We start from the raw sequence: 24,341 nt of genomic DNA on the forward strand, positions 1-24,341 counted from the left end.
TAGCAGAAGGGATATCACAAGTAGACTCTCATAGAATCTTCTATGACCACTCGAGGAGGCAAGGCAGCTGGTCTCTTGGGAGAGGTCTGTCAAGAGCCAGGGAGGGATGAGGGGCTGGACTTCCCACCCTGTGTAGATCCTGGGGCAGGGCTGGCAGGGGAGGCTGGTGGATCCGATTTTGGTGGGGTGAAGATTCCATTCTGGGTTTCAGTCGGAACAAACCAGATGTCTAAAACAGCTATCCAAGGTGTTGGACCCTATTCCCAAAATAGTTTCAGCACCTTGGGTAGCTCCTTCAGAGTTCTGGCTGGTTCTGAGATTCACAGCCCCACCATAATTGAAACCACCAGCCTCCACTGAAAATATGCTGGGGGGGCATTTTTTACCCCTGGCCTTTTTCTCTTTGGCCCACTCCTTTTCCTTTGGTTCCACCAACCACTGGGATGCAGCCCTTGACAGCCTCTCTGAAAGTGAATTGGCGGTGTATGTCCAGGATTTTAGACAGGAGTGCTTCCCAGCTCTACCTGGAGTTGCTAGGGATTGAACAATTTGAACCCAGGGCTTCTGCATGCCAAGCATATGTTCCATTGCCCTTTCCCTACACGTAACACGAAACGTGATCGGCTCATGCCCTCACCGGCTCAGCTGCTCCGTGAGATGCTTCATTGTTTTCTCCTTGGCCACTAGCATTTGCTTCGCCTGCCGAACATCCCCCATCATTCTGTCCAGGTGGCTAGTTAGACACTGTGGGAAGTCAGGTAAGGGAGGAAAGCACAGCAGAAAATCAATGGCTTGCAATCAGAGAGGCCACAAAGAAGAGAAACGGGTTCTCAGGATGCAAAAATGAATTTATTGTAGGAAGCCCAATGCGTTTCGGTCTTTTTCTTTATTTTTAGGCCTTCTTCCGGGAGCTGTAACATTAATGGTAATAAAATTCACAGATTTATACCACAGATTTATAGAAAGCAGCCTCCCCCAACATAGTTCCCTCCAGATGTTTTGGACTACAGCTCTCATCATCACTGGCTATTGTCTAAGCAGGCTGGGGATGATGGTAGTTATAGAGCAAAACTACATTACAAGGACCCAGGTTGGCTGGGGGAGGCCACTATAAAGGAATTACGATATTGGTGGTTTTATTTCACAGTCTCCTTTTTAATGATCCCTAGTAGATGTTGAGCCCTCTGCCTCTTGTTGTCTAGAGAGCACCATGTTTTTATTCATTGTTTTATTGTTTGTATTTTATGTTTTAACTTATTGTACACCGAGAACTTGAGGTATTGGTGGGTTAAAAGTGCAATCAATCAATTAATGGACATTGTTGGTACTATGTAAATTATAATCTGAGTATCCATGGTTGGAATTATTTTTGGCCCAGCATGCACTTACTTGCGTTGAACCACATTTGCCATTTTGTTGCCTGTTCACTCAGTTTTGAGAAATCCTTCAGGAGCTGATGACAGTCGTCTCGGGATTTCACAGTTCTGAAGAACTCAGAGCCATCTGCAAGCTTGGCTCCCTCCCTGTTCACCCCTGACTGCAGGTCATTCATGATGAAGTGAAATGGCACCGTGCCCCATGAAGATACTTGGGGGGCCTTGGCTTACTTCCAGGGCTGGCACAGGACTGCAGCTGAATATACAGAAACTCATCAGCTTGACTCCTGATCTACGCAAGCCTGCCAGAGCAACCCAGTGGGGGGAGAGAGAGGAGAAGAAGTGAAGGATGAGCCACCATTTCCTATGCCCTGCTGGGCCTGCGGTGGCAGGGCAGAAGATGTGATGGACACCTTGTTTCCTTCTATTTGTTGGCCTGTTTTTCAAAAACTGTTTGTCTCCTATTACTCTGAATGGGTGGGAAATAAACGATATCAGCTCCAGGGCAGGCATAGTTCCCCCCGCCGCATTCCAGAGGCGTATTAGGGGACCGGAAGGGCTTTGAATCCAGCAGATCCAAAATCTCCACCCAATCTGCCCCTGGAAAACCTAATTTTTAGGAACACAGAAAGCTGCCTCACTCTGAGTCAGAACACTGGTCCTTCTAGCTCATATTGTTGGCACTGATTAGAAGCGGCTCTCCAGGGTTTCTGGCACGATTCTTTCCTAGCCCTACCTGGAGATGCTGTGGATTGAACCTGGGACCTTCTACATGCAAAGCAGGTGCTCCACCCCTGGGCTACAGCCCCTCCAGAATTTTGCCTTCCCTGCCACTGGAGGGAAATGGTGGAAGAGCATTGCGGCGGACCTTCCCACCACCATACAGAGGATGCTTCTGAGAACAGACCTCCTTCTCCACTCATAGACGCCACTCTCTGAGGATGGAGAAGGAGTTCTGCTAAATCCTATGGCCCTTGGGAAGCTCTCTCAGGGACCCCTGGGATAGCAACTTCAGTTTTGTTTTTAAGTGTTTGATTCTGTTTAGATTCTGTTTTTTTTATGTATTATTTTTGTAATATTCTTTTGTTCTTTACTTGTTTCTTTCTTGAGGTGATGCCACAGAAACATGAAGCCTTTGATTTAAGGGTCTGATTTAATCCCTCCAAACTAAAATTAGAGGATTTAAATTTGAAGGGGAAAAATATATCAGGCTGTTAGCTTCCATTTCCAGGACTGGGCATGGAAACTCAAGCGTTGTCACTTAAATTTGAGAATTAAGGTCCAATCTCTGGCTAAAATCTGAGTTATATACCAAAAACCTAAGAGTCCAAAATCTGGAATATGAAACTCAAATGTCAAAGTTAGATTTTTGCATTCAAAATGTATGAAATTAAATTCCGATTGTGTATACCGAAATTAATTTTGAGACTTATCCTTAGGCCAACTAATACTTGATCTCTGGCTTCAAAACTCCTTCCTTCACAGAACTGCTGTTTGCCAATGTCTTTCCCACTGAAGTTCTCCTCCCTGCTGGAGGGTCTTAAATGTGTCCCATGAGCCTTTTCTTCCAGTTCCAAAATCTACCCGGAGAATTATGGCTGTCATCAGAGTCATACGGTGTCTCCATTATTGCATCTCTATGTCCTCCTCACCTTAGGACAGGCGTAGGATACAATCCTATGGGGATAGTCAGCCGCCTCCGAACTCGGAGGCAGCCAACTATCCAACGCAGGGCGGGTGGAGTTTTTTTTCTTCCGCACTCTGGCCTCCCTGCATTTGTGGCTCGACAGCCGATTTGGCTGCCTAACCAGGACGCCTCGGAGTAAGGAGCGGGAGGCCAGACGGTGCATAGGAAGTGTTGTACCGGTGCTTCCATGGACCCCTCCCCTCCCCACCCCCAGGAATGCCCCCTCTCTGCCGCTCGGTACAGTTCTTCCGGGTACGGAGCCGGGCACAAGCCATGCCTCCAGATTTCTGGGAACTCAGCTCAGAGTGCAATCTCCAAGCTAGGTTCCCAGAAACCAAAAAATCCTATGGCCATCTAGATGCTTTCTAGCAACCATAGGATTGCACCTTTAGAGTAAAACAAACAAACCCCTCTTCTGCCTCTGAGATGGATCTTTGCTCTGCAGTCTCTGTACATAAAAAAGGACCCAACATTTCTAATTATGACTCATCAGAAAACTAGGAGAAAGTCTTACATGCCTTTCTACAAATATAAACCACCTTAATTGACATGGCTTCCTTTGTTTCCTGGGAATCACCATTTTGTATGGAGAAACTGGTGAAATCTAACAGTTGATGACTCAAAAAGTTATAATAGCCAGGGCACCTTCGGAGATGACATAACAGTTCCTTCCATTTTTGATTTGTGGCATAGACTTGCCCTAGGCCTTTTCCCATTAGAGAAGAGGGATGCCAGTTTCAGAAGGTGTCTGCATGTGGAGCTGTTCTCAGGATCGGTTGTATTTTATTTTCCCAGCTATCATATAGCAACATGCTACACATGGAACCCCCTTCATGGATCACTGCCTTGTTGTGACGAAGGGGCTTGCGTAACTCAGTGAAGCCATCAGCTATGCTGTGCAGGGCCACCCAAGACGGACAGGTCATGGCAGAGAGTTCCGACAAAATGTGGTCCACTGGAGAAGGAAATGGCAACCCACTCCAGTATTCTTGCCAAGAAAACCCCATGGAACGTATCACAAGGCTAAAAGATATGATGCCAGAAGATGAGCCCCTCAGGTCGGAAGGTGTCCAATATACTACTGGGGAAGAGCAGAGGGTATTTCCAAGTAGCGCCAGAAAGAATGAAGCGGCTGGGCCAAAGACGAAAGGACACTCAGCTGTGGATGCGTCTGGTGGTGAAAAGAAAATCCGATGCTGTAAAGAACAATATTGTTTAGGAACCTGGAATGTCAGATCCATGAATCAAGGTAAGCTAGAGGTGGTCAAACATGAGATGGCAAGATTGAACATCGACATCTTGGGAATCAGTGAACTAAAATGGACAGGCATGGGCGAATTTAATTCAGGTGGCCATCATATCTACTACTGTGGGAAAGAATCCCTTAGAAGAAATGGAGTAGCACTCATAGTCAACAAAAGGGTGGGAAAAGCAGTACTGGGGTACAATCTTAAAAATGATAGAATGATCTCAGATAGAATGATCTCAGTACGAATCCAAGGCAAACCATTCAACATCACAATTGTAATTAAAGTAATTCAAGTCTATGCCCCAACCACTATGCCCCAACCACTTCTGATCTGGGTTGATCAGAAGCTGAGGATGATGGGTTCTATGAAGACCTACAACACCTTCTAGAACTAACACCAAAAAAAGATGTCCTCTTCATCATAGGGGATTGGAATGCTAAAGTAGGAAGTCAAGAAATCACCGGGATAACAGGCAAGCATGGCCTTGGTGTACAAAATGAAGCAGGACAAAGGCTAATAGAGTTTTGCCAGGAGAACACGCTGATCATAGCAAACACTCTTTTCCAACAGCACAAGAGGCGACTCTACACACGGACATCACCAGATGGTCAATATCGAAATCAGATTGATTATGTCCTTTGCAGCCAAAGATGGAGAAGCTCTATACAGTCAGTAAAAACAAGACCTGGAGCTGACTGTGGCTCAGATCATGAGCTGCTTCTTGCAAAATTTCAGCTTAAATTGAAGAACGTAGGGAAAACCACTAAACCATTCAGGTATGACCTAAATCATATCCCTGATGAATATACAGTGGAGGTGAGGAATAGATTTCAGGGATTAGACCTGATAGACAGAGTGCCTGAGGAACTATGGATGGAGGTCCATAACATTGTTCAGGAGGCAGCAACAAAATCCATCCCAAAGAAAAAGAAATGCAAGAAAGCCAAGTGGCTGTCTGATGAGGCTTTACAAGTAGCTGAAGAAAGAAGGGAAGCGAAAAGCAAGGGAGAAAGGGGAAGATATATCCAACTGAATGCAGAGTTCCAGAGAATAGCAAGGAGAGACGAGAAGGCTTTCTTAAATGAACAATGCAAAGAAATCGAGGAAAACAACAGAATGGGAAAGACTAGAGATCTCTTCAAGAAAATCGGAGATCTCAAGGGAACGTTTTGTGCAAAGACGGGCATGATAAAGGACAAAGAAGGCAGGGACCTAACAGAAGCAGATGAGATTAAGAAGAGGTGGCAAGAATACACAGAAGAACTATACAGGAAAGATCTGAATGTCCCTGATAGCCATGATAGTGCGGGCACTGAACTTGAGCCCGACATCCTCGAGAGTGAAGTCAAGTGGGCCTTAGGAAGCATTAGGAACAACAAAGCTAGCGGAGATGACAGTATTCCAGCCGAGCTATTTAAAATCCTAAAAGATGATGCTGTTAAAGTGCTGCACTCAATATGCCAACACATTTGGAACACTCAACAGTGGCCACAAGACTGGAAAAGGTCAGTTTACATTCCAATTCCAAAGAAGGGCAACGCCAAAGAGTGTTCAAACTACCGCACAATTACGCTCATTTCACATGCCAGCAAGGTGATGCTCAAAATCCTACAAGCTAGGCTTCAGCAGTATGCGAACCAAGAACTACCGGAAGTACAAGCTGGGTTTCGAAGAGGCATTGGAACTAGAGATCAAATCGTCAACATTCGCTGGATCATGGAGAAAGCAAGAGAATTCCAGAAAAATGTCTATTTCTGCTTCATTGACTACGCGAAAGCCTTTGATTGTGTGGATCACAACAAAATGTGGCAAATTCTTAAACAGATGGGAGTACCAGACCACCTTACCTGTCACCTGAGAAACCTGTACGAGGGTCAAGAAGCAACAGTAAGAACCAGACATGGAACAACCGATTGGTTCAAAATTGGGAAAGGAGTACGACAAGGCTGCATATTGTCACCCTGCTTATTTAACTTATATGCAGAGTACATCATGAGAAACACTGGGTTGGATGAATCACAGGTCAGAATTAAGATTGCTGGGAGAATTATCAACAACCTCCGATATGCAGATGATACCACCCTAATGGCAGAAAGCGAAGAGGATCTAAAGATCCTCTTGATGAGGGTGAAAGAGGAGAGTGCAAAAGCTGGTTTGAAACTCAACATTAAAAAAACGAAGATCATGGCATCTGGCCCCATCACTTCCTGGCATGTAGAAGGGGAAGAAATGGAAGCAGTGACAGATTTTACTTTCTTGGACTCCAAGATCACTGCAGACGGTGACTGTAGCCATGAAATTAAAAGACGCTTGCTCCTTGGGAGGAAAGCTATGGCAAACCGAGACAGCATAGTAAGAAGCAGAGACATCACCTTGCCGACAAAGGTCCGTCTAATCAAAGCTATGGTTTTCCCAGTAGTAATGTATGGCTGTGAGAGCTGGACTATAAGGAAGGCTGAGCGCCAAAGAATTGATGTTTTCGAACTGTGGTGCTGGAGAAGACTGTTACGAGTCCCCTGGACTGCAAGGAGGTCAAATCAGTCAATCCTAAAGGAAATCAACCCTGAGTGCTCATTGAAAGGACAGATACTGAAGCTGAAGCTCAAATATTTTGGCCACCTAATGCGAAGAGAAAACTCTCTGGAAAAGACCCTGATGCTGGGAAAGACTGAAGGCAAAAGGAGAAGGGGATGGCAGAGGATGAGATGGCTAGATAGCATCACTGATGCAATGAATATGAACTTGAGCACACTCCGGGAGAGAGCGAAGGACAGGAAGGCCTGGCTTGCTATGGTCCATGGGGTCACAAAGAGTCGGACACGACTGAACAACAACAACAACACATGGAACAATAGGCTCCTTACCTTCCTTGGGGCTTCAGTTCTATGCTTGGCGCTGGTCTCCTTCTTGACAGGTCTTTCCCAATCTCGTGGCATATCAACTTGAAGGACTTTGGCCATCTGCTGTGACCTTGCCACTCCATGGCTGTTTTCCTTGGCAATACTGTCACTCTCTTTGCCTAGGCCCCTGGCTTCCTCATCTCTGGCCTCATAAGCTGGATCCAGCACAGTGACAGAAGGAGCACCTCCCTCTGTGGGCCATTCCCAGCACTGTTCCAACTCTTCACTCAGGTTCTCTGCTATGTTAGCAGCTCGCATTTCCTCCCGCTCCAGTTGCTCCACTCGGTTTCTCAGCTGCAGGCGCTCTTCTCTTAAGGCTGAGGCCACCATTTCACTTTTCTCTTGCCAGGCTTTTTGTACTGCTTGGCTGGTAGCCTTCAAATTCTCCAGCTCATCTCTAAGCTGTGTGGCCTCTTTGGCCTTTCCCTCCAGGGCTGCAGTTGTGCTCTCGGCTTGCTTGGCCAAGGCTGCTCTTTCTTCGAGGGCTTGTTGTAGAGCGGCCTGGAGCTGCTGCCTCTCCTCTTGCAGTGTGGCCACCTCCTTTTCAAAAGATCCCAGTTGGCTCCTCAGTTCCTGCAAAGTTCTTTCGAACCGGCTCTGTCCTTCAGCAGCTTGGGCTTCAAGTTGAGACTTCTCGCTGGCCTTTTCCTCTAACCGAGCTTGTAATGTAGTGTTTTTTTCCAGTGCTTCCTGTAGCTGGGCTGATTGGTCCTTGAGGTCTCTTTGCAAGCCCTGAGCAGCTTCTTCCCTGTCCCTCAGGGTCTTCTCCTGCTTCTCCAGAGTTATCTGGAGAGTAACAATGTGCTCTTGACATACTGACAGCTCCTTCTGAAGGCCCTGAACTTCTAGTTTTGTAAAGACCAGGCTTTGCTCCTGAGACACCACAGTTTCCATAAGTGTCTCCTTCTCCCTCTCTAGCACCTTTATCTCAGCATGGCTCCTTTCTAACTTCTCCCTCAGGAGAGCCCTCTCCAGCATGGTTGGATGTTCTTCCCTTTCTGCTGGCCAGGAACTCGTCCCTTCTGACTGCCCCTCAGTTGTTTCCATCAGACCCTGTTGGCTGTTCAGGGCTGCCACTTGCATTTCCCACCGCTCCAGACTCTCTTCACGGACTCTCAGTTTCTCCTGCAGCCCCTGACATTCAGAGATCAGCTGCTGGTGTCTCAGTTCTTGGGCCTCGATATCAGCCAGATGCTTTCTCCTCTCTGCCTGCTGAGAACTCAGCCTTTGTTCTGCCTCCTCAAGAGACCTCTCAGCAGCATCTTTCTTGGCCCAGGCCTCCTGGCACTCACTGGTCAGGTTCATAACCTTGTGTTCCGCGTCTCTGAGGGCCTTTACTACCTTGGCCAACTCCTGCTGCTGCTTTTCCTGTGCGGCCATTTTCTCTTTGCATTGTTCTTCATGTTTTGCTAGCTCCTCTTTCAGAGTCCGGTTCTCCTCTGAAAGGGTTTGCCTCAGAGATGTGCTCTCCTCTTGCTGCTGGGACAACTTTAGCTGCAGAACTCCAAGTTCCCACATCAATGTTCTCAGATCCTTCTGCTTCCCATCACCACTTTCAGCCACTGCCTGATGAGGTCTCTCCATCTTTCCACAGAGGCAGTGTTCGGGCTGAGGAAGTAAGGAATATAATTCCTGGTTGGAAGAGACGTTGCCTGGCTGCTCTTTGCTCAGCTTCTCCACTTGGACCTGTAATTCACCATTTACTCTCTGCACCTCCTTGCCAGAAATGGGATGCTGGGCACCCCTTTCCTTAAAGGGATGCAGCTTTAGGAGGGAACCCATCTTCAGTAGGCCATTCTTTCTGCTTCTCCAAGCCCCAACCCATTTCTCCACTGAATGTTCCAGCCCAGGACTGATTAGATCATCAGCAGTTGACTCAACCACATCTTGGTCCTTGGTTCTTAGTAAGTTCTCATGACCCTTGGTGACTCCTTGGTGACTCCCACAATCTCTATTTGAGTTCCCAACCTACGGACAACAAAGAAATAAATAGTTTGGTACAGAGTGATGTTGCCATGTTGGATCCGAGGAAATGGGAGAAGCACTGGGTCACAATGATTCAAAACGTGGCATATGGTCATGAACAAAAGCTAGTTCTGGAAAAGCCTGTCACTCACAGTCACTACAGCAGGGGTGAGGAACCAGTGGCCCTCTGATAGTTGTTAGTCTCCAATTCCCATTAGCCCCAGAAATTATGGCCAATGGCCAGGGATGATGGGAGCTGAAGTTTTGGTTTTTAGTTCTATTTTATATTGTGGTTTTAAACATTTAAACTGTTATAGTGCAATCTTACATTGTATTTTATGGTTTTAATTGTTGTGAATCCACTTTGGCTATTGGGTGGTATAGAACTGTGATAAATAAATAAATAGCCCAACAACATCTGGAGAGCAACAGGTTCCACATTAAAACAACTGAAGACAGCTGCAGGGTTTCCTTCCCAATATATTTGTGAGCCAATGCATTTTGAGATTGGTCTCTTGGTCAAGGCCAATTAAATTCTCCAAAGCTTCCAAATGATACTCGGAACTCTCTGCTTATATCTTGCTATTGGGACAGCTTGCCACACGCAGACAGGGTATGAGAACTGTTCCACTTGATCACATCACTTGATCATTCCTGCGTTCCCCTTAGAAAGAAAGACTATGACTGACAGGCATCCATGCAAATCTCAGGATACCAACATGGGGGACAGGAGACTAGCTTGGTCAAGTCTTAGAAGGGGTAGGGAACCTATTTTGGCCTAAGGGCCACATTTGCTCTGGGGAAGGAATTTGGGGGCTGCATGCAAGCAGTAGGTGGGGCCACTGCCCCCTCCACTCTCCCTGTCCCCCACACACATACAATTTATAAATGTACACATATTATTTGTTCCCACACATATACCACATTCATACCCCTATGCACAGACAGAGCTTTCTCTCTCTCGTGCACGCACTTCATTCACACACACACACACACACACACACCATTTATATACATACACACATCATGTATTCCCACACATATACCACATTCATACCCCCTACACACAGACACCACTCACACACACGTGCGCACACATACATCATTTATATACATGTGCACAATACACACATCATTTATACCCACAAATATACCACATTCATACCCCCTACACACACATACACACACATGCAACCATTTATATATATACACACAATACACACATCATTTATACCCACACATACCACACAGAGCCCCTACATACAGACACCCCCCCACACACACGCATTTCATTTACACACACCATGTATATACATACACACAACACACACATCATGTATTCCCACGCACATACCACATGCATAGCCCCTACGCACACACACCACTCACACACACATACTGGTGTGGCAGTGGGGAGGATTACAGAGAGGGGAGGTTTAAACTTCCCTTCACCATGATCTCCTCACTACTGCGCTGCTCAGCCCTAGTGAACTGCTGCCGCAAGGCACTCCCAGCATGTTGAGGCAGTGGCTCTCCAGTAAGCTGGCTTTGCTCAGCCCACATCTTTCTTCACAGGAAAGCTGAGGGGTAAATGAAGCTGACTGAGCTGCCTCCTCAAGGCACTAGGCACTCCCTGGAGCAGCAGCTCAGTCCGGAGACAGCTTTGCCTGGTCCTCACTTTTCCTGATGGGAAAGGGAAGGGCTGAATGGAGCCCTAGAAGACCACCACCTCAGGGCACTCCCACCATCTTGAGACAGCAGTGCTCCAGAAAGACAGCTTTGCTTGGACTTTGCCTTTCCTGATGAGAAAGCTTCACAGTACACCAATGACCCAAAGCCATTGCTGCGGTCTTCTGGCATAGAGTTTCTTGCTATGCAGAGAGATAGGCAAGGAGGTGGGGCTTATGTACCTTAGAGGATACTTTCTCCACCTGGCTGTGCATAACGGCTGGGGTGGAACACCGTGGCAAAGCCCTAGAAGAGACAGAAGCACAGGGAGACGTGATGAAGGTGTACAAAATTATGCATGGTGTGGAGAAAGTGGACTTGGGGTTCTAGTCCAGAAGACTAGAACCCAGAGTCATTCCATGAAGCTGAATGATGGGAGATTCAGGACAGATAAAAGGAAGGACTTCTTTACACAGCACGTAATTAAACTATGGGATTTGCTACCACAAGGTGTAGTGATGGCCACCATCTTGGATTGCTTTAAAAAGGGGTTAGACAAATTCATGGAGGATAAGGCTATCAATGGCTACTGGTCATGATGGTTATATATTACCTCCAGTATCAGAGGCAGTATGCCTCTCTATACCAGCTGCTGGGTAACATGGGTGGGAGGGTACTGTTGCACTCATGTCCTACTTGTGGGCTTCCCATGGGCAGCTGGTTGGCCACTGTGCCAACAGCATGCTAGACTAGATAGGCTTTTGGTCTGATTCAGCATGGCTCTTCTTAAGTTACTAAGTTCTCATGGATCTGCAAGGATGCTGGTGACATCTGGATTTCTTCTCCCACTTCATGTGTGTTTCATAAACTTCCTGGGGGAGGAACTGTCTCTCAAGACAATCCACCTGGACTCAGTTTCCCTGGAGGGAGATATGCATATTAGGGCAGTGGGGTGAGCCTGAATTACTAGTGGGAATGGTATTGGGAGGGAGGGAGCAGACCCAAGCGTGTTGTGGACCATGGAGGAGAAAGAGAGGGTCATGGGGAAGGAAGAGAGGGTCCTGGGGACAGGCAGGGGATGAGATGTTGCGTAGTCCATAGGGATGTATAGGAGGTGGTGGAAGCTACAGAGAGCTTGAGAGCTAGCAAGGAAGGTACACATACTAGAGTAAAGGGAAACCCACAAATGGGGTACCAGTGGGGAGAGCAATGATGAAGGGGAAATGGGAAGACTGATGAGCGGCAGTGTTATTCACTAAGAACAGCTCCTTTTGTCCTAAGGTAGTAGAATAGCTAAAGCTAACTCCAATAGTCTTACTTGGTTCCAGCACCCCTGGCCTATTTAGAAGGAAATATGTCTGTGGTGGTAGTCACTGGGGGGTGGGGGGACTACATGACTACTCACTCAGAGACCATAGGCCATGCAGCATCCAGATCTGATCTGCGGAGTGCCAGGTGGAAGGCGATGCCATCCAGCTCATACAGGGAGCCCAAGATGTCCAGCCACAGGTTCTGGTCCAGGAAGGGGCTGCGTGCGTAGTACCACTCACTGCAAGGAGAACACCATAGCACAGGGCTGTTGAAATATCTTTCAGCCTGAGGGCCAAATTCCATTTTGGAGGAGGTCTTGGGGGCCGCATTTGAGCAGTGGGCAGGGCTGAAGGCAAAGGGGGTGGTGTCAAAGGCAAAGCGGGCAGGGCCCAAGTACCAGAAACATCAACTTATTTTAGCTTAAAGCTCTTATTGCTCTTATTGCCTTAGGAGGGGCATTTCAAACTTTTAGAACGCGGGCGGGGGGAGCACAACAGTCAGGAAACCACCAAGCAATCAGCAGTTAGGGGAAAGGGGGTGGGACCAGTGGAAGGGGGCATGGCCATCTGGGGAACCTTGGAGGGCTGGCTTGGGCCTGTTTGGCTTGTTCTACTCCCCGGTCACAGCAGATGGCAAACCCTCCGGTGGAACTTGTTGTCTCTATTCCCCACTATGGGCTGGATCCAAGGAGATGTAACTGGCTTAGAAAGGCGAAACCGTCCTAGTTATCTTGTGGCTTGAGAATGCCAGCTATTATTGATGTGCTAAATGACCAGATACCTCTCCTGCATCGCCTTCCAATGAAAACCTGGCCCCAGGCAGACTCTGCCAACTAGGGCCAGCCCTGTCCCAGCACACATCACCTGCTAGGTGGAGAGTTCCAGGCAGGGCGAGGAAAAGCTGCTTTGTTTTGCTTCTAGGGAAAGGTGTAACATTCTGGAAATGCCCCAGAGATTGGCAAGGGGGATAAGAGAGGGGCGCTAGGTTCCAGATCGACTCGTCCGGATAGGGAAGGCACAACAGGGTTTGAATATTTTGCGTAGGATAGCAGAATATGGCTTTGCGGTCTTCTCCTTGTCTCTGACCCGACACGGCTCTTAACACTGCATTGGGAAATGACTTGCCATCTCCTAGCTGGTCCAGGACAGCCCTTGACTTGCCCTTTTGCTGTTTCTATGCATCATCTTGCGGCTCTGCCCTTGACTACAATGTCAGGCAACAAGTGCTGGGGCTCTATTGCCACTGGCAGCACTCTCTTCTCGGCCCCGACCCCAGTCATGGCTCGGGATTGGCAGATTTCTCCATGCCGCTGATTCCCTATGCCAGCGTCTCCATTGTTCTGCCCCTTCCCTTCGCACCGTGGCCCCACCATGACCCTGAGCTTGTAACCTTCTCCTGCATTTCAAGCGCCCGCTCTCTCTCTCTCTCTCTCTCTCTCTCTCTCTCTCTCTCTCTCTGCCAAGCCACTGTCTTCCCCCAGCTCACAGCATCCTTACCTGGTGATCTCTGGCTCCATGAAGCAAAGCTGCAAAGTCTCAGCCAGCTGCCGATGGACCAGGCAATAGCGGATGAAAGCACGGCCCTTCCCCATGGGTGTTTTCAGCTGCCAGGACAAACAGATTCTCACTCCGATGCACATTCAAAGGTGGAGAAGCCTCTAAAGTTTGCTACAGAATCCTTTATGCACCCCATCTCCCTACCCCACCTGGGCTGGCATACATTCTCTTGTAAGCTTCCCTTCTCACTGCCAGTGCAAGGATTCTTTAACAATGCCCTAGTCTAGCCTTCCCCAACCTAGTGCCCTCCAGATGTATCTGACTACAACTCCCATCAGCCCCAGTCAGCATGGCCAATGGTCAGACATGCTGGGAGTTTGTAGTTCACAACATCTGGAGGGCGCCAGGTTGGGGAAAGCTGCCCCAGCCCTTGTGCAAGTCAGTCACTGCCAGCTCAGACCACATCAGCATATATATGAAGTTAGGATTTTTTGCCCCACCCTGTGCTCAGATATAATGTCAACCAGTCCTACTTTGTCCAGGGAGGCGATGTGTTGCATTCCTGCATGTACTCCACTGTGCAGCCTTGTCAGGACTCGGCTCAGAAAGTCCCAATAATCCTTTCTCTGCCCAAAGAGGTTCCTCTTCTCTTTCAAATCATACTGGAAGAATAATATTGGGTGTAGGGAGAAGAGTATTGTTCATTTGTATGGGTTCTCTGGGATGTATTTACATTGTTGTATTGTTGTAAGCTGCCCAGAGTGTTGTGACTGTAATGGAAGAGCAGGGTATGGTCCGCCCCCGCCCCCCCAATAACTAAATAAGTAAGTTTGATCCTTCGGGGAGGTCTTATAAATGGACTGGGTTTACAAGGCAGAACAGTTATAAAACAAACTCTGGGCTCCCTATTGTTCAGCACACAGATTAAAATGGCACATGCTTGAGTAGCATCCCGCTTTGTTACAGAAGGGGGGGCATGGGGCCAAAGTCGGGGCGGGGGGGAGGCCAGAGCTAAAAGTTAGCAGGACCATTCTCTCTCTCTCCCCCCTCTCTCCCCCCTTCTCTGACTTTCTCTCTCTCTCTCTCTCTCTCTCACACACACGCTTCTCTCTCTCTCTTTCTGTCACTCCTTTCTCTCTGTCTTTCTGACACCCCCCCCCCGAACCTTTCTCTCCCTCTCTAATGCTGCTGCAGGATGGACATTTTGCCCTTGCCAGAGGTCTGAACTGACTGCTTGCAGAGGGCTTTTGAAATAAGGCTAAGGGCTGTAGGTTGCCCATCTCTATTGTAACCTGTAGGAGGCAAAATAAATAATGTCCTTTAAAAAACTGTATTGGTAACTAAAGCCCTTGTGCAGTTAATCCCATACCTGCAACAGGAACTCCAGCTGGGCACAGAACTGTTGCAGTTCCCGACTACCATCTGTCACTGGTAGCCCCTGTTCCCGGTAGTTTTTGTGTAACTCAATTATGGTATCTAGACAAAGAAAGGGATGCGATTAGTCACATTCCAAAGCATGCAATGCCTCAGCCCTGCCATAACATCACTCCTTCTAATGCTGAACTTGGTTGGGGTGTGCTGACAGCTTTGTAGCCAAAATGGCCATACTGAGAAATGAGAGAGAGAGAGATCTGCACGCTCTGGGGAACCCAGAAGGTCTGCAGAAGTACATAATAGTAAACAAAAAGTGGGGGCAGCTCCCCACAAAACATTTTAAAAGCTGCTCATGCGTGCGCTTGCATGGAGAAAAGGGAAGGGAGAAGAAGCACAGAATTAAAGCCATTACCTGAAGCAAGGCCATTGCCTGAACTTCACCCAGAGCTCAGAACACAGACACAGCCCTTCCCTTCCTGATACCCCCCCCCCAGTGCCTCCATCCCTGAAAGCCAGGTATTTGGGGGAAGGGGAAGGAAAAGGGACCATGGGACGAAATAGCTGGTAGGGAAGAATCTGGAAGGCAGAGACAGTCTCCTCCACTGCAACATTTTGTTGACTCTCCCACTTGTTCTGTTATAAAGGCCAGCTAGGGTCAAAGCCATGGCTATCAACACTAAAAGACTAGGCTACAGAGCTCCTTCTTTGGGCACTGCTACTTGTAGGCTACTGCAGTTCCAGCTACTAAGAAAATGTTCACCGCTGAACCAATTTTCTTCCATCATGCACAAAGAGAATTCCCAGCCAACTGTCCCAGCCTGGCAGATGAAACACCATGGTCTTTATTTTGGTACATGGGCGGAATGACAGAGGAATTTCCTTGGAGGTTAAAAGGATGGGCTAGGAGAGAGTAGTACATATTTGGTATGTGCACCTTGTCAGCACACAAGCATGGAATTGAGTATCCTGCATGAAATGTGTGTTCCTGAGCATTTCATTTTTAGAAAAATAAAAGCAATTTTCTAGTCCTCATGTGTTCAGATGAAACCTTGGGAATATTTGGGCAGTGTTTGGAAAAGGCTCAGAAAATAGAGGGAAGCACAGCAGAAATTTCAGTGGCTTCCATATCCTCTGTTCTTTTATCTCTGCAGGCCACATAACTACAATCCCCTATGCAATTTTGTCGCCAGTCCATCCCCCTCCCTGTCTTCTACCTCCCAACTTGTTACAGAAATTCCAAGCCCCGGATGGGGAGAATGTGGCCGATCTACTTCTTGGTAGTGGAAGGCAGAGCATGAGAGCAGCTCTGCTGGATCAGACCAAAGGTGTGTTACAAAGTCTGAATGTTATGTTTATTGTTGATAAGAATTCATTATATTTCATAGGAGTGCTATTCATTATGATCTGTGTATGCTAACTGTAAGTGATCAGTAATGGGGAAGATGGAAGGCAAAAGGAGAAGGGGATGGCAGAGGATGAGATGGCTAGATAGCATCACTGATGCAATGAATATGGACTTGAGCACACTCCGGGAGAGAGCGCAGGACAGGAAGGCCTGGCGTGCTATGGTCCATGGGGTCACGAAGAGTCGGACACGACTTAACGACTGAACAACAAATGTATGCTATAAACTAGCTGTGAGTACTGGAAAGTGTTCTTGGAAATGGGCCAAAGAGAGTTACCGCAAGTGGGTTGGTGAACCTCGCCTACCAAAGCGAAAAGCTGCTTGGCTTAGGAGAGATGCCTTCATTAAGGAGCTTCTGAAGCCAATGGCAAACCTAGCTGAATTGGGAGGCAGCCCTACTAGGGTTAGATGGTAGACTTGGGAGTAGCGGTATGACCAGGTTTAAAATGTAGGATGAGGTCCTCAACATTGCGGTTATAAAAGGCAAGGGTTTGATCTCTTTGGGAGAGAGATCGGAGAGCATGAGAAACCTACCACAAAGGATTGCCTAACCTCTGCCAACCATGCTTGCCAGATAGGTAACTGTAAGATCTTAATGATTTATTTATTTTATTTATTTATTTACAATATTGATATACTGCTCCACATCAGAAGATTTCAGAGTGGTGAACAACAAAGATAAAAGAATAAAACACCATATTAAGACAATTAAAACATTTTAAAAGAAACAAATTAATTATGTCTGCTTTGTTAGTTGGGAGGAACAGAACTTTAATTTCACTAAGATATATGCTAGCCCATGATTTCTATTATGCGTCTAAACATCCTAATTGCATTGTATGTAGTGATGGGTCTTGCTCGTTTCATAATTACAAAGTGTTGTTATTCTCTAATACTGTTAGAGCAATAAATATATATTTTGTGGTGCCACTTGGCGTAATTTGGCTTGAGGGGAGTTGGAGGGGCCCCAGCCCATATCAATTAATTCTTGACGCCCGGAACACCCAGCTGGGATTTACAAATCTGTGGCTGAGTGGGCTCTGTCCATACAGCCGCCGCGTTCTCTCTTGGTCAGGGGAGTCACAGACACACCTGTTCAAGTAAGAGAAACAAGCCAGTCGGGTGGAGCGGGAAGGAGTCTCCCGCCTCAGGCATATGTAGTCCAGGATTCTGGTCTCACAGTGGCTAACCAGATGCCCCAATGGGAAGCCCACAAGCAGGGCATGAGTGCAATAGCTCGTAAGCAGAGTAGGTAGCGGATGTAGTCACTCATCAGTTATACACAATTCCAGCCTCAGAGCGATCAAACCAGAAAGAAAGCTCAGAACTATATATGAATAAGGATGCCTTCTTCAGCAGGGATGGGAAACCTGCAGCCTTCCAGATGTTATTAGAGTATAACTCCCTGCAGCCCTCATTTTTGGCTATGCTAGCTAGGGCTGATGGGAGTTGCAGTCCAACAGCTTCTGGAGGGCTCCCCCCTCCCCTGCCCAGTATAAGGCCTCTCTCTCTTCGGGAAGCATGGCTGTGTTATGGATGGCTCCTAAGTGGAAGGATGGGGGAATGGTCTACTCCGCTGTCATCGACAGTGCTTTCTAAGGCTAGCTGGGAAAGGAGAGTCTGGCTACCAAAAGTGGATATAATTTAATACATGGTCAATATAGGGGATACTTGAGAAATAGGTCCAGCCTCAGAACACACCTCCGATAATGCCTGTGGTCGAAATAATGGCCTTAGGGAAGAGGGAGACCAGAGAGGGTCCCCCACACACTTACTCTTTAAGTCCTTGATCACACGAAGGAGCTCTCTGTCACTTGCCATAGCTCTCCCTCACCTTGCCTGCAAAGGAAATGGGCATTCATTAAGGTGAGGGGGTAGCACCAGTTTTTACGCTGCTCTTGTTTCTGTCTGTTCATTCTTGTCCTGGGTCTCTCTCTCTCTCTCTCTCTCTCTCTCTCTCATACAGTCCCTATCTGTCCAATATGGAAATGTAACGCAAGAGGGAACCTCATCAGACAGCCAATGTGGTGTAGTGGTTAGAGTGTTGGACTGGGATGCAGGAAATCTGGGTTCTAGTCCCCACTTGGCCAAGAAGCTCACTGGGTGACCTTGGGGCAGCTACTCACTCTCAGTCTAACCTACCTTACAGGATTGTTGTGAGGATAAAATGGAGAGGAGGACCATGTAAACTGCCCTGGGTTCCTAAGAGGGGAAAACGTGGGGTGGGGATAGAAATGTAATAATGAAATAAAATAAATCATATGTGCAGGCCAGTCAGCTCCTCCCTCACCTCCATTCTTATACTTCCCTCCATGGATAACATCGGTGGGGGGGGATTGCAGAGCAGTTGCTTTCCTCCCTCCAATTCCCTCCGGATGTCTAATGCCACTAGTGTTGTTCAGTGATTCTGAGGTTCAGGGAGCCACCAGGGACAGAGATATGTGGAAACACAAGAGAGCACAAGGGCATGAGCTTGTACTGTGAGACATTCCTCTGTTCCATGGCAAAGGTCTGGGACGGTATTACCAAGATGCTTATCTTCCAGTGTCATGCCAAAGAAAAGTGTCAATGTGGAGTCATTTTGTACAATTACAAGGAAGGAAAGAAGGCAGGCAGGCAGGCAGGCAAGCATTGAAACCACAGTATGTTGTTGCTGGGGACATGTATTTCCCCTAGCTAGAACATTAGTTGCAGTAGTTGAGTGAGTGCCGTGTGAAATGTGCATGAGCACCACAGACCCCTATTGGACAGTGCCTGTAACATGAATCATTATAAGTGCCCCAATCCTTACGTGCCCACACCCTGTTGCTGATGACTGACACTCAATTGTGACTAGTACTGCAGTAACACTAAAGGAAAAACGTGGGCAGGGTTTTATTTTCCGCCTAGAACGGACCCAAGACTCTGAGCAATCATTCCTTCCCTAAATACCCAAGGAACAAAAGCAATTAGTCACAAGCGACCAGTGTTTATCAGGCCAGGTCTTTCACAACGTTTTCTGGAAACTCTAGGCACCGCTGTACCTGGCCCACCATACAGCCATTCATCCACACCCTGCCCTGCTTTTGTTGCTTCCTCCACATACTGCCCCATTCCCCAGTTTTCCTCTGCAAGCGCTTCTCAACCCATAGCATCCTTTTGTGGCTCCTTCCACCCCAATCTCCCATCCAGTCCATCTCCTAGGCTAGTGTCACCAGATTATAGATTTGGACTGGAATCCTTGTTGCCAGAGCCTCAATATTCTTGTTTTTGAAGAGAACTCTCACGCACGGCCAGGGTAGGAGAGGGAAGACTCCATCCTTTGCCTGTTCCTGCACTCTTCCCCTTCTCCTCACAGCAGTACTGTAAGCCCAGGTCCAGCTCCAAGTTTGATGGGGCCTTTGGCAAAGTGCCCTCTGGTAGGCCCCACCTACGCCAGTGACCATCTCATGCTGTGGCTTACATGACAGAAGCAGCAGTGGTGGACAGCAATAAAGCTGCCATTTAAATTTCCAACAATCACCCAGAGCGAAGCTGCACCAGGGGATATAGTGGCAGCCACCAACTTAGATGGCTTGAAAAGGGGATTGCAGAAGTTCAGGGAGGAGAAGGCTGTCAATGACTACTAGTCCTAAGGGCTACATGGATCCTCCAGGATCATGCCTATGTACACCAGTTGCTGGGGAACATGGGTGGGAGCAGTGGAGGCTGGTGGCTCCGATGCCATTGAGGCTGTGTGGATCCTCCTTGGGTTTCTGTCAGAACTAGTCAGAACTCTAAAGGAGCTATCCAATTCCCAAAATAGGCTCAGCACCTTGGATAGCTCCTTTAGAGTTCTGACTGGTTCTGACTGAAGCTCAGAGCGGATTCACAGACCCACTGACACTGGAGTTGCCAGCCTCCGCTGAGCAGGAGGGTCCTGTTGCGTTCATGTCTTCCTTGTGGGCTTCCCGCAGGCAGCTGGTTGGCCACTGTGTGAAGAGAATGTTGGATGAGATGGACCCTTGCTCTGATCCAGCATGACTCTTTTTATGTTCTTATGAGATTGTGACAAAATGGACATGGTGGCTCCCCAGTGTAGCTGCTTGGAGCTCACTGGATTGGAGCGCCAGTTAACGGGACCACCAGGGCAGGCACCAGTGCAGCATTGGGCCCTGGTAGAAACTACCCAAGAACCCTGTGTGCTGACACTGTGCCTGACTTCAGCACAAGAAAGTGCTTTGGAGGAATAGGAAGCTGGCATGTTCCTCAGTATTTTCTCATGCTGGGGTGCAGTGATCCCAGGCATATCGGCTGTCACTTGCACCTAAACTAAGTGCATTTCTACACAAGGCTTCTATTGCACACTCATGATTGGTCACTCACAGAGGTTTGCGGGTCCTTTACGCGACGTTGTTACGCGGGTCCTCCAGGGCATCTTCCTCACTTTCTGATCTTTATCCCAGTTTTAAAAAGAGCAGGGATAACGCAGTAATAAATGTCAATCCACTTTAATGGCTGTGTGAAATTGTGGAGTTCTACTATAACACAGTGCCATCTAGTGGCTGTGTAATGAAACATGTAGAACTTGCAGACAAAGGAAGTCCTGGAAAAAAATCCTGTGTCAGCCTGTGTAAGGTGCCCATCTTAATCCTGAAAAGAATCCGGAAGCAGAAGCTCCAGTAAATTGTGAGATAAAAAACCTAGTGTGGAGAAGCCTTAAGTTAAAAGGGTGCACGGTCCCTCCTTCTCTTGTCTTTTGCAACATCCCTGACCCTTTCCACTCCACTTCCCCAGTGGAGCTACAAGAAGGAAGCAGCCAACAATTTCTCTAAGGAAGACCCTGAAAAGGGAGGCAGGCAGGTAGGCCTCTCCCTCACTTCCTTCTACTGTCATTATAGGTGCTCCCAGCACCAACCCACAACATTTTGGTGCCTGATGCAGAGTTGAAATGGTACCCCCCCCCGCCAGGGCTGACACTTTAAGGGCGCAACCCTGGGAGGGTATACCAGGGCCACAGCATATTACAGGCCTTCCTCTCTGTGGGCAGAGATGGAGGTCCAATCCCAAAGACCTTCTCATTGCAGCCATGGTGGAAACTGCCACCACCACCATCTCTTCTCTGCTGTTGGCACTCCAACTGTGGTAGGGAGGAAAGAGGCATGTCGGGGAACCTGTGCATTCCTGCCTATTTACCGGTTTGAATACCTTTTCTATAAGGCCTTTCCCACAGTAGGCAACACTTTCCATCACACATGCAGTATTGCTGCAGCTCAGACCTTTATCTCAGGTCCAACACCTTTCCTTCTTGAGATGTGAGGGTGCACTGGCTTGTTATTCTGACATATATTATTCTCTTGATCACTTTTTACCCTTTGGTAGACATGAGCCATAGGTGTGGGATTTTGAAAAGCAAAGAAATATTTATTTTTGATAGAATTAAGGTGTTAAACAGTAAATAATCACTTTACTCTCCTCTTGCACATAAATAACTGAGTACCAGTAATAAGTCACATAAAAACCTTCTATATATCCTCTTCCACGCACCCACACTCAATCACCACTCTAATCTAATAAACACAGATCCTACTGGGGGTGGATCCTGCAAATCCAAAGCCCTGGAGCAGGCATACTTATTTTCCCTGCAGTAACCCCCCCCCCCCACACACACACTTTGCTTCCTGCTCAGTGCGAATCCAGCAAGGCTATGGGAGCAGCGGCTTGTTCATTCATTGGAAGTATTTCTATACCGCTGTTCTGAAACCAACCGAGGTGGTTCCTCTCTTGCAGAGCCTTCCTCTCCCTGTTTCCATTGGATTGCTCTGCCTAGGATGTGCTGCACCATTCATACAACAGTTCCTGCCTTCCTCGGTCTCCAAGGGTGGAGTCTGAAGCAGGTTGCTTCACCTTGCTGCAGGGCCAGCCTTGTGTGCTTATTTATTTATTTATTGGATTTATATCCTGCCTTTCCACCCCAAAACGGCACTCATTAACCACCCAGCTCCCAGTGGTGGCCTCCCTGTCCCCCAACTGCCACCAGAAGAGCATCTGAGGAGACATCTTGCCCTGAGGGGATGGGAGAAGAAACAGGCTAGGCTTGAACTCAAAGGAAGAGAAATTGCGGAAGACAAGAAGGAGAAGAGGAACAGGCCAGCAAAGAACAAGCCAGCCCAGAAGGGCAAGAGTTGCAGTGCAAACCTGAGTTCAACTGGTATATTCCCATCCATCTGGGCAGCTGAATCAAATACCACCACCCTGCTTCCCTTCCTCTCTCCCAGTCCCTTTCCTTATGTTTTCATGTTTGTTTAGAGGGCAGGGACTGTCAGATTGTTGATACTTGTAAGCTGCTCTGTGACTCTTTTAGATGGATGAACAAGATAGAAATGCTTTGAATGAGCAAACAAACAAACAACAACAATGATAATGCCAAGATTAAAACAAAGTTTTAATGAAAACAATAATAAAAAACAAATTAAAAACAAAACATAGCAACAACAACAACAACAAAATAAGTGGAACCAACCAATTAAAAAAGCCCTTCAGTAGAAGAGCAGTTTATATGCCAAAGTGCTACCTAAATTAAAATGTATTTGCCTGCTGGTGGAGGGGCAACAGAGAGGGGCCTGACCTAGTCCCCCTTGGCAGGGAGTTCTGGAACCTGGGAGCAGCTACCAAGAAGGCTCTCTCTCTTTCTTGTCCACGCCAAATACGCCTCTGCAGCCGGCAGGGCCAAGAAAAGGACCTCCCCTGAAAATCGTAAGACCTGGGCAGGCTTGTATGGCAGAATGTGGTCTTTCAGGTAGCCCAGTCCCAAGGGCTTTATGACTTTTAAAGCCCTATGTATGGCTTGGGGCTGAGCTACCTGGAAGACCACATTCTAACATACAAGCCTGCCCACGTCTTAAGACTTTGGATTGTGATCCAGAAAGAGATGTAGCCAGTGAAGCTGTTGTAACAAGGGGTCACCTGCTCCCTGAAACTGGCCCCAGTCAACAGTCTGGCCTCAGCATTCTGGACCAGCTGAAGTTTCTCAACAGTTTTCAAAGGAAGGGGACACACAGCAGTCCTCCTCCAATTGGGGCAACAACAATGACACTAGGAATAAAAGGGGAAAAAAACACATCACACAACTTCAGCCATCCAGCAGCACTGCTAACCCCAAAACAGTGCAGTGCTGAGCAAATCTGAATTCTCATATACTTGCATCAAAGAGTTGAAATTCACACAGAGGCCCTTGATTCGCATACACTTACAGGAATTTTCGCACACCTCTCAACACTCGACTAGGCTGAAAATCTGCCCCTTCCTGTGTGCGTGGGTCCCTGTAGCCTGCATACTTCATGGTGGCCTCCCCACACAGATACACTTCTTGGACTTTTTCCTACATGCAGTCTACAATGTAATGTCCAGGAAACCTGATGATTTAGTCACAGTGTCAGTGTGAAATTTTCTCCAGCCAGTGCTTGAGGGTGAGGCCCTAAAAGGACATCATAGCAGGTGAAACAGTTTCATCCATATGAAGCCTGCCTTCGTATGGCCTGGACAGAGATGTGAATACTTGGGGGGGGGGGACTGGTGTTGGGGGGATGGGAAAATTCAGAAAAAACATCCCTCCACATTCCCCCCTGAAAATATATGGAAAAAACTAGTGAAAACTTTTTTGGTCTTCTTTTTTCTGTTTTTTTTCTTTCCCGGCCCCACCATTTTTCTTGGCCCCCACCCCATCCCCCATGCTTCACATCTCTAGGCCTGAGGCTCCTGGCCTCCCCTGTAGCTTTCCCTGGTTTGTCTGAACTCCTTGGACAAGATCCCACCACCAGTCTCTGCTTCTGTGTCCTTTCTGCATACCCAAGGACGACTGCAGTACTGCACATACCTGGTCTGGATCTCAGCTCTGCCCTGCCTCAAGACTGGCCCTCGGACTGCTTGTGCCTCTCTGGTTTCATCAGTG

The 24,341-nt window shown here is 47.7% G+C and overlaps 1 protein-coding gene across 4 annotated transcripts in view; it reads right to left on the reverse strand.

The window, feature by feature from the left end:
- The window catches only part of RUFY4 (RUN and FYVE domain containing 4), a 35,372-nt gene that overhangs the window by 9,978 nt on the left and 1,053 nt on the right, over nt 1-24,341 (reverse strand). For 3 of the 4 annotated variants that reach the window (XM_084806276.1, XM_084806306.1, XM_084806297.1), the window contains exons 2-9: nt 18,208-18,271; nt 15,023-15,129; nt 14,187-14,315; nt 13,654-13,760; nt 12,252-12,395; nt 11,089-11,152; nt 7,178-9,181; nt 638-744 (exon numbers count right to left, since the gene is read on the reverse strand). In XM_084806276.1, the coding sequence (XP_084662402.1) occupies nt 638-744; nt 7,178-9,181; nt 11,089-11,152; nt 12,252-12,395; nt 13,654-13,760; nt 14,187-14,315; nt 15,023-15,129; nt 18,208-18,253 (2,708 nt within the window). In that variant the 5' untranslated portion in view covers nt 18,254-18,271. The remainder of the gene's footprint in view (nt 1-637; nt 745-7,177; nt 9,182-11,088; nt 11,153-12,251; nt 12,396-13,653; nt 13,761-14,186; nt 14,316-15,022; nt 15,130-18,207; nt 18,272-24,341) is intronic. The other variant, XM_084806287.1, reaches the window with a different exon arrangement.

This window comes from Heloderma suspectum, chromosome 1 (assembly GCF_057233095.1).
Source record: "Heloderma suspectum isolate Gila_16-S chromosome 1, 16-S_ref, whole genome shotgun sequence".
In the NCBI taxonomy this organism is placed as follows: domain Eukaryota; kingdom Metazoa; phylum Chordata; class Lepidosauria; order Squamata; family Helodermatidae; genus Heloderma; species Heloderma suspectum.